The following is a 15060-nucleotide window of genomic DNA, read 5'->3' on the forward strand; positions in this document are numbered from 1 at the left end:
TGCGGCAATTTGCGGAGTTATCAGGACTTAGGGTCATTTGGTCTAAGTCGAGCCTCTTTCCATTCGACCCAGGCCTATCAAACCCAAGACTCACCCTAGCCGAAAGCCCAGTTATCTGGCAGCCAAACACCTTTAGATACTTGGGCATTAGGATCTACCATAGCGAAGAAGTATATTCAAGGGTAATCTAGTAAAAGCAATATCCTTAGTCAGATCCCAAATGACCTTCTGGAGAACACTGCCACTATCAGTGGCGGGTAGGATAGCACTCCTAAAAATGGTGGTGCTCCTGCGACTCTTATATTTCTTTTCTAACCTACCACATTATGTCTCCCCCGCCTTCTTCAAGACACTGGAAACAGGGCTGAGAGAATTTATATGGAATAATGGTCGCTGTAGAGTAGCCCTTAAAAGATTTTACCTACCGACTGTCAAGGGTGGGCTCGCGGTCCCCAACCTGGAACACTATTACCTAGCAGCCCAACTTCAATGGATATCCAGATGGCTGGCTGGTAAACAACTGACCAATACAGCAACAGAGACAAGACCATACTCGCTCCAACAAATACAGCATTTATTCCACCCAATCACACACCCGCGAACCCCTCGACAAATGTTCCTTAAAACAGCACATAAATGCTATCATAGATCACTTCGTCTTACGAAGCCGTTGATCCCATTCGCACCAGCACTAGCACTGGTGGGCACACCAAGGGGCACTAGGGTCACATCAGACACAGAACTGCGCACATGGCATAAGCTAGAATTACACACACTAGGTGACACATATGAAGACAACCAACTATTACCGTTTGCCGAGCTCCAAGAAATGGGGCTTCCGCCCGGCCAATTCCTCCTATACTGCTCACTGGTGGGATCTTTGAGTTCCAGGTGGGGAGACATCACAACACTTCCACCCACCCACCTGCTGATTCAATACCTGAAGGTGGTGGGCTGCGGCCAGCATCAGGTCAGCTGGTTAGCGGACGCCTTGAGAATCCAAACTGCCACTGAAAACGACACATTACGTATGGCATGGGAAACAGACTCGGGCGAATCCATCGCGATAACAAAATGGAGAACTGCCATCTCAGGCCACCTTAACATACCACGCAACTCGCGATTTAAGCTAATCCAGTATTATATAGTAAACAGAGCCTACCTCACATCTGCACGTGTAAACAAATATTTTAACCGCCAAGACGCAGCCTGCCCTAGATGCCGTGAGATCGGAGTAGACATGCTGCACATGATATGGTCCTGTCCTAACCTAGGCACCTACTGGAAAGAGGTGACTGACAACCTAGCAACATGCATTACACAACAAATACCCTTTACGTGGGAGGCTTGCATCCTGGGACTATTCCCAAGAGGCAAGCAGCACAGAGCAGAAACACGCTTCTTAGATCTGGGTCGCGAAACGGCTGGTGACCCAAAAATGGAAATCCCCAGATCCCCCACCGATACAGGCCTGGAGATGCTCACTCAGGGTGTGGGCGGGAGCAGAGCACCTAGCACTCAAACGCGAAGAAACCCTAGGGCTACGTCAGCACCTGATATCTGTCAACTGGGAAGACCTCCTAACCCAACTACATAACACCGAATCACACCCGCTAACTTAAAAATCACAAGTGAGAAGACCACACCACGTAAGAGAATAAAACACACAGCGTAACCGAACAAACTAGAACATTAAGAACCGAGAAGAGTATAAGTAGCGACTCCCACAAAACACCACAACCTCCTCACCTACAAACTGAATCGTCACTAGAAATTCCCAACCTGGCATGAAAACAGTGAAATTTAAATCAATCACATAGATATGGACATCGGCTAAAGTTAAAGTTATTGTTATATAAGTTCCTTTATTCTTTCATTCTTCCTCATTTTAAAGTTAATCCAGACGAAAAACACAATGACCGCCCTACATACTTTTCTCAATTAAATGCTGCAGTTTAACACCCCAAACAAAATACTATCACCTATACATGAATTGCAGATGTGAGTAACAGCAAAAATACTGCAAAGATACAACGTAGCAAACGTCGCACAAATAAGAAACTGTGATAATAAAAATATGCAACAAATATGTATAATAAAAATGCATTATACTGTACTGTATTAAACACTAACTGAGATAAGATGGGAAATGTAAGCTAACAAATAATAATAATAAACAGATTTATGGAAAAAAAAGACTCGCTACTTTGACAATCCTGGCGAAGCCCTGGTGTTCTGTAAACACCCCAGGTGTGGGGGGCCGACTGCGGTCCTGCTCGGGTACATGACGATCTGGATGCGGGGCCCGCTTCTAGCATGGAACAATACCCCCCCCGAACTAGATCAGATTAGCCGGCCTGGAATTCCCATCCTGCTTAGTTCGGCATTGTTTCTCCCTTGATTTACATATGATAATTACATTTTTGCTGCGGTCAGCTTTTTCACAGATTTCTTATATTGACTGCCCATTCCATTCCAAAATATAATTCCTTCAAGCGGACGCTAATGCCCCTATGGTGAAAGTCCCTGGACCGAACACTTATGTCCTGGAACATACGTGGCCTCAATAACCCCAACAAAGGCAAACTGGTGCTGCAATGTCTCCACAGACATGGAGTGCAGGTTGCTTTTCTACAAGAGACTCACCTCCCTGCTGGTGCTGCGCCCTCCTTTGCACCCACATGGGGCCCCCATTGTTACTTCGCTAGCTACAGCACCTGTTCCTGGGGGTATGCATTTTGGTGTATAATACTGTACCATTTAGGCCACTATTGTCCCAGTTGGATGGCGATGGTAGATATGTGATGGTTGTAGGGCTGCTTGACAATCTTAAGATTTTACTTGTATATGCACCAAACATTGACGCACCTGAGGTTTTTTCACGAACCCCGTTCCCACATAGATCACTTCGAGGTAGAACATATTTTTCTGGGAGGTGATCTTAACATGGCAATGGACCAAGCATTAGACACTACCTCTCACTACCCAGCATCTAAACCCCCTTCCCTCCGAGCCTTGAATGACCTCTGTAGCGTCTTTGCTCTACATGATCCCTGGAGATTGTTTGGTACTGAAGCCCTGGCATACACTTTTCATTTAGTGCCCCATGGCACCTGGTTGTGTATCTACCATTGGCTACTTACTAGTACTGTCGCACACTGGGTCACAGCTGTCAAGCATTTACCCCGCACATTGTCAGATCACTCACTGGTACTAGTCACACTTGCTATCCCCGCGACCAGTGGCACTAGGAAACTCTGGAGGTTCCCTGACACTGCATTGCAGCACGCTCCATTCTGCGCAAACCTGAGGGAAGCAATGGTTGAATTTTTCAAATTAAATGCAGGTTCGGTGGCCACCGGGGCAGTCCTATGGGATGCCTTTAAGGCATATCTCAGAGGTTTTTGTATATCTACACCTTCAGGGGTCCTGCACGACATGCGTCGCTGTCTAGCCCAAGTGGAGGCGCAGCTTACAGATATTGATCGTGAGCTAGTGGTGACCGATGTTACCTCCCAACTCCACCGTCGTAGGCAATTACTTGATGAGTTTAACAAATTGGCAGAAAAAGAGGCACAATACATGGGCAAGTACAATAAGGCACGTTAATATGGTGAGGACGACAGACCCGGGAAGATGCTGGCCAGACTACTACAGCCCTCATACCCTGCGTCCCATATACTTGAAATCAAAAGACCTGGTGGTAGGAAAGCCGTCGGCACTGCCGAGGTCCAGGCGGAACTCTTTACGTACTACTCCTGCTTGTACAGAGTGCAGCCCACACCACCATGCCCAGCATTGCAAAAATATCTAGATGGCATTGCTATGTTATGGCTAACCACTGCCCAACAGCAGTTCCTCAGTGAGCCTTTCTCTACGGAGGAGATTTGTTGGCTGGGATGGGTGCCCCGGGACTGGATGGGTTTACTGGGGCCTTCTATAAGAAATTTAAAGACATTGAGTCCTCGCCTTGTCTGTGTATGCAGTCTCGTTGGAAACCGGGGTTCTCCCAGAAAAAATGTGTGAGACAGTTATTACCCTTTGCCAAAACCTGGTGAGGACCCTCTCTATTGTGAGTCATATAGACCCCTTTCCTTGTTAAATTTCGACAATAAGATCTTAGCCAGGATGTGAGAAAGTAGCCTCTTTCTAGCATGGTTACCCCCATTTTTGGCCTTTTTGTCAGTGTTTGTCATTGTGTTTTTACTGTCTCACTGGGATCCTGCTAGCCAGGACCCCAGTGCTCATAGTTTGTGGCCTATATGTGTTGTCAGTATGCTTGACTGTGTCACTGGAGTTCTGCTAACCAGAACTCCAGTGCTTATGCTCTCTATGTGTTCCAAATTTGTCACTATAGTTTAGTGACTCCATATTCCAAATCTGATTGGCACACTGGACCCCCCTTATAAGTCACTAGTATATGGTACCTAGGTACCCAGGGCATTGGGATTCCAGGAGATCCGTATGGGCTGCAGCATTTCTTTTGCCACCCGTAAGGAGCTCATACAAACCTGTCTTCAGGACTGCCCCTACAGCCTGAGTGAAATAGTGCACACACTATTTCACAGCCATTTTTTCACTGCCCCAGGTAACTTGTAAGTCCACCTATATGTCTAACCTTCATTTACTGAAGGCTAGGTGCAAAGTTATTGTGTGTGAGGGCAGCCATGCACTAGCAAAGGTGCCCCCACGTTGTCCACAATCCAAATCTGGTATTGGAGGGCCAATTCCATTCACCCTGGGGGCTCCACCATGGACCCCCAGTAATGCCAAACCAGCTCTTTGAGGTTTCCACTGCAGCCCCAGCTGCTGCCACCTCACAGGCGCCAGGTTTCTGCCCCCCTGGGAATTGAGCAGCTCAATCCCAGGAAGGCAGAACAATGAATTTCCTTTAGGAGAGGGGTGTTACTCCCTCTCCATTGGAAATAGGTGTTACAGGCATGGGAGGGGGTATCCTCCCAGAGCCTCTGAAACTGCTTTGAAGTGCACAAACGATGCCCTCCTTGCATAATCCAGTATACACCGGTTCAGGGACCCCCAGTCCCTGCTCTGGCACGAAACTGGACAAAGGAAAGGGGAATGACCACTCCCCTGTCCGTCACCACCCCAAGTATGGTGCCCAGAGCTCCTCCAGAGTGTCCCTGTTATTAGCCATCTTGGAATCTAAGGTGTGCGGACCCTCTGGAGACCTCTGAGTGACCAGTGCCAACAGGTGACGATGGAGACACCTCCTGATAGGTGCATAGCTGGGTAGGTAGCCAATCCCCCACTCAGGGCTATTTAGGGTATCTCCTCTGGGTGTTTCCTCCGATTCGGTTTGCAGGATTCCTTCAGGGCTCCTCTGCTTCAGCTTCTGACCGTCAGATCAAGCGCTGACTGCTCCAGGAATCGCTGTAACTGCAACAAAGTATCCAGGAAGACTCCAGTGACCTTCAACTTCAGCTCCAGCCAGCAATTGCTACAGTTTCCAAAGTGTGCACACTCTGAGGACTGCACCAGAAGAACCGGAGGAATTTCCTGTGGAGTGACGGAGTCACTTCCCTGCTTCAGCAGGCACCTCTCTGCGAGGACAACCGGTACTCTTGGACTCCTCTCCTGTCGACGTGCGTGATCCCTGGAACATAGGTGGTGGACTGAAGTGACCCAGACTGACCAAAGGTCCAGCTGTCCAAATTTGGTGGAGGTAAGAGCTTGCCTGTGCACCACATCTTCTGCAGCTCCTTGGGCTTCTGTGCACTTCTTCCAAAAGTTATTTGTGCACAGTGTAGCCCGGGTTCCCAGCACTCCATCCTGCATCGCACAGCCCTCTGAGTTGTCCTCCAGCAGCGTGGGATCCTCCAGTGTAGTGCTGCGATTTCCTCACTTTGCAACTCCTTTGTCCACATGTTTTGGGGCTCCCCCCTCTGTCTCCTCAGTCCGAGTTGAGGTCCCCAGGTCCCTCCTGGGTCCGGGTAGCTCTTCTGTGAAGCAAACCGCGTATTTTAGTGAACCAAGGCTTGTTGGCGGAATCCAGCAATGCAAACAGCCTGCATCCAACAACTTGACGTAGGACCTGTCTTGCACCAAGCAGGAACCCGCAGCTATCCTCTTTGGTGCATTTCTGTACTTTCCTTTTAACCGGAGAGTCCACTTCTGCACCTTCTTCCAGGTGGGCAGGGGCTCCTATTCTTCCTGGACTCTTCATCAACTTCTGGACTTGGTCTCCTGTCTCCACGGGTCTTCAGGTCCAGGAATCCACCATTGGTTGTTTGCAGTCTTGCTTGGTTCTTGCATAATTCTTTGTGAGTTGTAGTGTGTTCTGAGGAAACTTGCTGTACTTTACTCCTGCTTTCCTGGGCTCTAGGGTGGGGTACTTTACTTACCTTTCGTGGTTTCCTAAACTCTCAGTGCCCCTCTACACACTACACTTGTGTAAGGGGGAATTCGTTATTTGCATTCCACTATTTTAGTATATGGTCTGTTTTGCCTCTAGGCCCATTACAATCTATTGTATTTTCTACTGTTTGCACTATTCTATGACTGCTTATTTACCTGATTTTGGTTACTATTGTTTATAATGTGTATAATACTCAACTCCAGAAGGAGTATTGCCACTAAGATTTTTTGGCCTTGTCATTGATCTAAAGTACCCTTATTTTTGGTAACACGGAGTACTGTCTTTTATTGTGTATAAGTATTGTGTAACTATAGTGGTATTGAAAGAGCTTTCTCCCAGTTCAGCCTTGGCTGCTCTGCTACAGCTACCCCTAGACAGCTTAAGTTGCTAGACTCTGCCTACATTTCACTATTGGGATAACTGGACATGGTATAAGGTGTAAGTACCTTAGGTACCCACTACAAACCAGGCCAGCCATCCTGCAATATGATCGCCACCCACCTTTCCCTTTTAGGATAAGATTATCTCTCCTGCTCAATCTGGCTTTGTTCCGCACCGCTCTACCTCCCTTAACCTTCACACTCTTTTTGTGGTGCTTAATAGAGTGCCCCTAGAGCTACTGACAGCTATTGCCTTACTAGATGCCGAAAAGGCATTCGATTCCCTTGAGTGGCCCTTTTTACACACCGCCCTACGCAAGCTTGGGTTTCCCCGAGGGTACACTGATTTGATCTCTCTGCTGTCCTCACAGCCCACAGTTGCCATACGATTAAATGGGGTACTCTCCCCTTTTTCTCTATATCATGTGGTACACGACAGGGGTGCCATCTGTCCCCCTTGCTCTTTATAATAGCAATGGACCCTCTGGTGCGCCACTTATGGGAGGGGCACATACAGAGAGGAGTACAGTTTACCAGTAAGCTGCTCTTGGTATCGCTGTTTGTGGACGATATACTATTATTTGTCTGGCACTAATCTTAAACCCATATTAGATGAAGAAATTTGCTCAGGTGAATTCTCTGTGCTGCATATTGACTGGGACAAATTGGAGTTTCCCCGCTGACCGACAGTACCAGTCCACCTACAGTTTACTTCCCTTTACAATGGTGCACTGATTCTACGTAGTACCTTGGTGTTCATATTCACAGAGTCAAGGAACAGGTGATCCATTTAAAATCCGAGCACTGTCTAAGGCGGGCCATATATCATTTATTAAAATGGCGGCTCTCCCACAATTCTTGTATCTCATTTTAAACATCCCTGTTCCACTCACAAACTCCTTTTTTGCGATACTCAGGCTTGCTCATTTGGCTGGTAGGGCGTGGACAGGCATCCCGGTATTTGCTGGGAGATCCTCACTCTCCCCCTATCAGCAGGGTGGTTTTGGGGTTCCCACCCTTCAGCTCTACTACCTTTTGGCACAATGTCAGTATTCGTACCACTGATATCATCCTGACGCTTGCCTTCCATATTCCATCCAGGGATTTGTCAGCTCCTGTCCCACTGGACACCCTCTTGCCTGGGGGAGTCCCACTGCACTGCAGAGATGTTCAAACTCTCTCTACAACTAGCTGGGCGTAGCATCAACTTGCCCGCCTACTTCACTGTGATACGCTGTATGCCAGAGCACCAATATTGACTAATAATCTTTTCGTACCCATTATGCAGGAGGCACTTGTTCAGAGAACATTACAAATGTTCGAGCTCCAGACTTTCGGAGAAGTCTTTCCGAATGATCACATATTCTCATGCACTTCAGTTACCTGCTTTACTGATTCCACCCAGTTACAACACTTTGTACTCTGCCACCTACAAAGCGATTTGCGTGCACGATACTCCACTTTCCCGTTGGCTCCAGCCGACTTTGCACCATTTACCCTGGTCACTACAGTGGACTCAGGGGCCTGATTCCATTTCCAAACTCTATTGTGTGTGTTTTGCGGCCCTCCCAGTTTCAGATGCTCAACTCAAGAGAGTAACCTGGGACGTTGCCTTTCCCAAAAAGTTTGGGAGGCGTGTTGTGCACAGAGCTGGCTTGTCTCACTGAACCAGCGCCACAAGTTAATCCATTGTAAATTCCTGAGAAGAGCTTATATCACCCCCAGGCATACGGCCCGCATCGACCCTGGATGTTCTCCTGCCTGCCTCAAGTGCCATGCACCGACTGCAGACTTTCTTCACATGACTTGGACTTGCCCAAATATAAGGCGCTTCTGTTGTGAGGTGTATGATCGATTATTGTGGGATGGCCTCTCCGTCCCAGTCCACTTATGGCTCTTCTCGGTTACTGGAGATATACCAAGGGCTCTCAGATGCCTTACAGCGATTTCGCTCTTATTGGCAAAACTGGAGATAGTTCTTCTATGGGCTTCATATACGCTCCAAATGCCATTTCCTGGTTAATGAGCCTCACATATTGTGACACCAACAGTGAACTTTACGCCTTGCTACAGCCTGCGGCATCTAGGCTTAAAGATATTTGGCAGCCACTGAGGGACTACTTGAATATACTTGTCACCTCTCCACCATCCTCTCAGTCCTCTATTGAAGCATGAGCATGCTGACCCTGTTTCTTTCCATGTCACAGTTTGTTTCTTTTCTGATTAGTCATTTCACTAGCCGTCAACCTGCTCATCCTGTTTTTGCCGGTAGCAGTAATGCTTATAATCTGAAATGATGATTTACTTTTTACATGTGGAACAGTTTTTTGCTTGAACTGCATTGCTTTGTATTTTCTGTTATATTTAAAAAATGAAGAAAAAAAAAAAAAGACGTGTGTGCCACTGGGATAGTGAGGGAGCCTCCCACCGCTCTATCCATGTGAATGCAATCTTTATCCATCTCTCTGAGGGACCAGTCTGATATAACCCGTAGTTGTCAGGTCTGATCATAAAGAGTGAGGTTTGGAAGGGCGAGTTTGCCATCCGAACTAGGCAGCATCAATATTTTGTGTGATAGTTGCACCTTTTGGTTCTGCCATCACCTTTACGGCGTTGATACAGCCCAACCAGGAGAGATATTATGGGGCCCATTTTTTAAAGATCTGCCTTCAGTTGCTTAAGTAGAGGGGGAAAATTAGGTTGCATAGATCAGTCACCCTGGGGATAATTTTAATCCCCAAATACGTAATTTCTTTCTTCACCCACTGAAAGGGGGATGCTGCAGCAATGTTTTCCCTATCATTGGTGGAAACCATCGGGTTAAGAAGATTTATGTAAATTGACCCAGAAACTTGTAACTGCTTCATTTTGCTTAAGTTCATATTGGATGGCTGGGAGTGTGGTCTTTCGGGAGGTAAGAGATACATGAAAGTCCTCAGCAAACGGAGAAAGCTTATATTCCTCCGAGCCAAAAGTCAGGCCTTGAATAGTAGGGCTCTCCTCAATCTTGGAGGCTAATGGTTCAATGCTAAGGGCAAATAGTAGGGTGGATAGGAGGCATCCCTGTTGAATCAGGTGGTAATAGTCTGAAGCCCTTCCATTCACTATCACCCTAGAACATGGGCACTAATAGTTTGTTCCCTGTGCCTCCTTTTTGCTCCTTTGATTCACCTCACCCTTCCAAAGAAGAGGAGAGACTCCACTGCCTGGATCCAAAAAAGACATTATCATTCTACATTAATCATACTTAAGACTTCCAGGTGAATGCTCAACAATTTGTGGGTTTTGTTGGAGCAAAGAAAGGTAAACCAGTGCACAAGAGAACCATCTCCGGATGGATTGTAGTGTATTAAATGCTTAAGACCGCCGCATTACCACTGCCGTCAGATTTCAGTCCGCAATCTGGTGGAAATCTGACAGCAGTCGTGCTGGTGGACGGCGGGGAAGAGGCGGTTGCACTGCCAGCACCACCTCGCCAAAAGGACACTGCACACCGTATTAAGACCTGTAATATGGCATGGTGGTGTCCTGATGGCGTGGCACTGCCAGCGGTGAAAGTGTCGGACCTGTCCCCTCCCGGATGACTTCCTTGACAGACAGGGTAAGTGATCGCTCAACAGGGGAGGGGGTGCAGAGTTGTGTGTGTAAGTGCATGAGTGCATGTGTGAATGTCGTGAATGCGGGGGGAGGTGGGTGCATGTATGTTGGTGTATGTGGATGGATGGAGAGAGTGGGTGTGTGTGGTGCGAAGAGTGGCGTGAATGGATGCATGCGGGTGAGGGGGGAGAGGTACGTGAATGTGGAGGAGAGGTGAATGCGTGCGCATCAGCGATGTTTGTGTATGTATGTCGGTGTGTATGTTGCGTTTGCATTGGGGGGTGTTTGTGTGTAGAAGTGTGTGACTGCATGCGTTCAGGTATGTGGAAGTGTGTGCGAGTGTATCCTGTCGCCAGCATGGAAGACTGACAGCTTTTTCTGGCAGTACGAGCTCCAGAAAAAATGTTGGCGGTCTCCCGTGTCGTCATACCACCGAACTCTTAATTTGTCAGTCTTCTGACAGTGAGACTGCCACCCCGGCCCTGGCAGTCTTTGGACCGCCAAGGTTGTAATGAGGGCCTTTTGTCTTTTAACACAGCACTTTTGTGGTCTAACCTCTGCTGGGAGGGTGAACGATTTGTTGACATTGTCAACTTCATAACAATTTTGTAGCATGATAACTTTAAGCTTAAAGTTAAGCATCTTTCTTTGTCCAAGGTCGTTTTTCAGTTTCATTTGGCACAGGTTATTTATCTGCCTCCCCATCCTTCAAATAAGTCAGAGTGGTTGCATAGATGTAAGCCTAGAAAAGCAGTTATTCACTGTATCCTTAGGATGAAAGAGTGATGATAACTTGTTGGTTGGTTATAGCTGTGCATAGAGTAGCAAAGCTTTTCTGGAAACTGATTGTTGTGAGGTTTATTTCTTCAGTGGTTAAGGTATGTTATACGGTTGGTGATAAAGACCCGTTAGGCTTCAGAGCTTGCTAGGTTCTCGAAAACAAATACTTCTGCTTTGTTGATTGATGTTCTTGTAGAAGCAATTAGTTGGATTGTTACTTGTTGATTCTTGTATTTCTTTTTGGAAAATTACTGCTAGCCTGCTCACTTGGAAGATGGTTCACAGTTTGGAAAAGCTGTAAATCTTCCTTGTGAAATATTTTTTTCACTTGGCCCTCTTTCATGGTTGACTGCTTTGGAAGTGGTTCACTTGTGGAATCTGTGGATGTAGCATCCATTAGAAGAACAAGTTACTTCCGTTTGGTGAGATTCCTTCAGGTGGATATGCATCTTCCACAGATTCCTTAGCACCATCCTTACTCCACTTATGAGTGAATAATATGTTTGTCTCCCTAGACGGATTTCTGCTATTGACAAACAAATGAAGGGGCACAAAAAAATTAAAGGAATGGCTCAAATATGTAGTTCAGCCACGTTCTGAAATGCTATGAATGTGACTTCAGTGCCATTAAAAGGACAAAATCCGACCCGAAAGGAATTTAAGTAAGTGGCAAATGAACTGTGTAGTAACTACCTTCTTGGCTTTCTCACAAAATGGCAAAAAGCAAAATAGGCAGAAAAATAGATTGTTAAAGAGGGTAAAGGGAAGGTTTCTTAAAAAAAATATCCCAGTCGGGAGGAAAGGATTAATAAACTGACTCAAGGAAAGTCCAATAGGTGCAGCTAGTTTGTAAAATAATCTGACTTGTCAGGGATCGTTCAGAAAACCAGATTTAAGCAGATCTAACGTTTGTTCATCTGTAATTGGCTTAAACGGTGCTAGAACTACACGCCAAAGTTGATTGTATCCATAAAGAGGTGTTGTGAGCAGTAGATCTTTTGTATTTTGTCCACATAAAAGGAAGATAAAGAGCTATAAAGATTATCTTTTTCTGAAGAGAATCAGCGTGGAATAATACTCCGAACTAGTTTGGCTGAGCTGTGGTCTGTCATGTTTTAAACCCTCTGTGTAATTAGTCCTGTCTTTCAAAGAATAGTCTTGCGAAACTGCCTGTCCAAGAGATTTAAAGAGTTGCTTAGCCTAGCTCTCTGATCTGAGAAACAAATAACAGAAAGCAGCCTTTGGTAAGAAATATAAACTGTGATTGGTCAGTTGTCGATAGCCGCTGAAGTGTGTCAATTGAGTTATTAACTTGAAGTCAAAAATGTTTAAAAGTAGTCCTGCAATCAGGCATTTAAAACGCACGCAGCAATTATATCCTACAAATGATCATAAAGCTGTGCTCGTAGGGAACCTGAATTTTTTTGCAAAATGTGTCTTTTTTTTATTGTAGATTTCAAAGACAGTTGAAAGTGCAGGGAATGCATCCACATCACAAGGATTCGATGCTCAAGGCAAACAAGATGTGCCAGCTGACTTATTTGAGTTCTATGAACAAATGGACAAAGATGAAGAAGAGGATGAAGAAATGCAGACCGTCTCTTTTGAAGTCAAACAGGTAAATCAAGGCAAGATAACGCCTTTGAGAGATTGAACCTGTGAAATATTTTGGTGCATTCCTCTGAGGTACCCAAGGAAAACCAGATTTCTTTCTTGCTAGTGGGTAGGCAGACAGAAATGTCACACCCCTGTCATCCCTCAAGCTACGCCACTGATTGTACATTTTATTCTCTGCTACTTATTGTCTGAATATTATTGGTAGACACACAAAAGGAGAATTAAATTCCGTTAACCTTGTTCAGTCTCTGTAGTTTTCTTACCGTATAGAGCCATAGAAAGCGCTTATTCTTTTGCTTGATCCTCTTTTTTTCATTAATCAGAGCCACCTAAGTCACAGGTACCCCTTTGAGTTTCTTCACAATTATTTAATATTAACCATTGTGTATCTAGGTCAGGGGTACCCATCGTTTTTTGTAATAAAAACTACTTATGTTCAATGAAAATCATCCAACGCTACTAATACTGCTAGTGTTATGGTAGTGAGGACATCAAATAAAATTACATTAGCGGCCACCATATGCAAGATTACTAGCATTGTATCGCCTCTGTACATTAGGCAGGCTTGCCAGCAGTAATGTAAAAAGTGCTGCGCCAGTTTAGAATGCTTCCATGTGAGTATACGTAACAGCCGTAGCTGCGACGCTCCTGGCACCAAGGTAATGTTAAAATTCTTCCACGATTTATCACTCAAATGTAAGCCTTAATGAGATTTGAGAAATTCAACTATTGTTGAAATAGCAGGTTATGAGCTCTGTAAATGCACACACGTGTTGAATACACACTTTTCAATTTTGTTATACATGCACTAATTCAGCAAGCAAAAACTTCTAATCTAGCTGGCTGCAATGCACACATTAGAGTAACTTAAAAGCAGCTGGAGAGCTAGAGTAGCTCACAAGTTAAATCTTGGAGAAACCTGATCTAGGTCATGTTATCTCTTTTTTGCATAATTATTTAGCCTAAGCATTCTATGACCTTCATAGGTCAGGCACTTTGTTTGAGAGCAGGCAATAGAGACGTTCTGGATGTGTTCTAATTTCTGTACTCGATTGCAGGTAGTTTTGCAAGGGAAGATCCGATCCAGCAAACCACTGCCAAGAATAGTGAAATTGATGTTATAGGGTAACCAAGGTTCTGTATCATATTGATGGACATTGAAATAGGTTAGAAGATTGACAATTATTGAGGCAGTAGTAATAGTGTACCCAGTTGGGGCTGGGATTTCGGAAATTGGGGTGGACTTCTTGTGCAACTGAATTTCAGCAAAGATACCTAAACACATATTTATGTCAATACCTGTGTTTTAGTTTATGCTGTATCTTTCTGCTAGCATTGCAGAATTTTTGTATTTGATATTTATGTATGGTTTGCCAACAATTATCATAGACTTCTTCCATATTCATTCTTAGCCATGTAACTGTTCACAATACTATAACTTGTTAAACAAACCTAACAAGATGCTATTAACCGTTCTTCCAGAATGTCCTTCTGTCCAAAAAAGTTATTAATGTTAAGAGAGCATTGTATAGAGAGCATCATGTATGACCTGTGCAAGGCATTAAATTAATTTGAACCTAACATTGCTTGAAAGTTCCAGCACTTTCTCCAATTCCCCATCTGTCAGCAGTCTGTTTGTCTGCCATACTTTTTTAAATTTGTTTTTTATTGAACTTTTAAACGAACATACATATAATGAATCACATAGATACAATGTGATATACAGAGTTCAGATTAAGTAGCAGTATACATGTCATTTTAACCACTAAAAGAGGGTACAATTGCCGATTAATATAGGAACTCAAAATAGGGAGACATTACGATACTCAGTAGGATATAGTAGTCCCTTGTAGGGCACTGAAGTGCTGTACAGGAAGTTGTAAACCGGTCCAATATTTAATGGTGCAAATGAGCAAACACAAAAAGAGAAATTCAAAACCTTGTTTCTTCACATAGAGCCCAATGTGTTGCATACTACTAATAACCATACAATTAGCATGAAAGTGTAGAAGAGCCGATGGCCTATTTCAAGGGAGGGGGATGGAGGGGGGGGGGGGGAAATCTGTGTCCCAATGGGCGCAATATGCCTGTCATTTGTTAGTCATCTGAGAATACCTAGGTGGAGATGGCTGAACAAGGGGATGAGAAGCCAGAGGGTGTGGTGCGGTGTGACTGCAGCGTCCGTGGTACTAGAGCCCTGGGACGCATCGGTCACCAACAGTAAGTAGTCATGCAAGGACTGCCACATGTCCTTCGGCCTGGAGGATGGGGGCTAGAAGGAGGCATATAGCTTTCTGGTGGTTTTACAGT

The 15060-nt window shown here is 45.2% G+C and overlaps 1 protein-coding gene across 2 annotated transcripts in view; it reads left to right on the forward strand.

Moving 5' to 3' along the window:
- ERCC3 (ERCC excision repair 3, TFIIH core complex helicase subunit) overlaps nt 1-15060 on the forward strand; it is a 733178-nt gene that overhangs the window by 197300 nt on the left and 520818 nt on the right. For both annotated transcript variants that reach the window (XM_069236738.1, XM_069236742.1), the window contains one exon: nt 12587-12751. In XM_069236738.1, the coding sequence (XP_069092839.1) occupies nt 12587-12751 (165 nt within the window). The remainder of the gene's footprint in view (nt 1-12586; nt 12752-15060) is intronic.

This window comes from Pleurodeles waltl, chromosome 1_2 (genome assembly GCF_031143425.1).
Source record: "Pleurodeles waltl isolate 20211129_DDA chromosome 1_2, aPleWal1.hap1.20221129, whole genome shotgun sequence".
In the NCBI taxonomy this organism is placed as follows: domain Eukaryota; kingdom Metazoa; phylum Chordata; class Amphibia; order Caudata; family Salamandridae; genus Pleurodeles; species Pleurodeles waltl.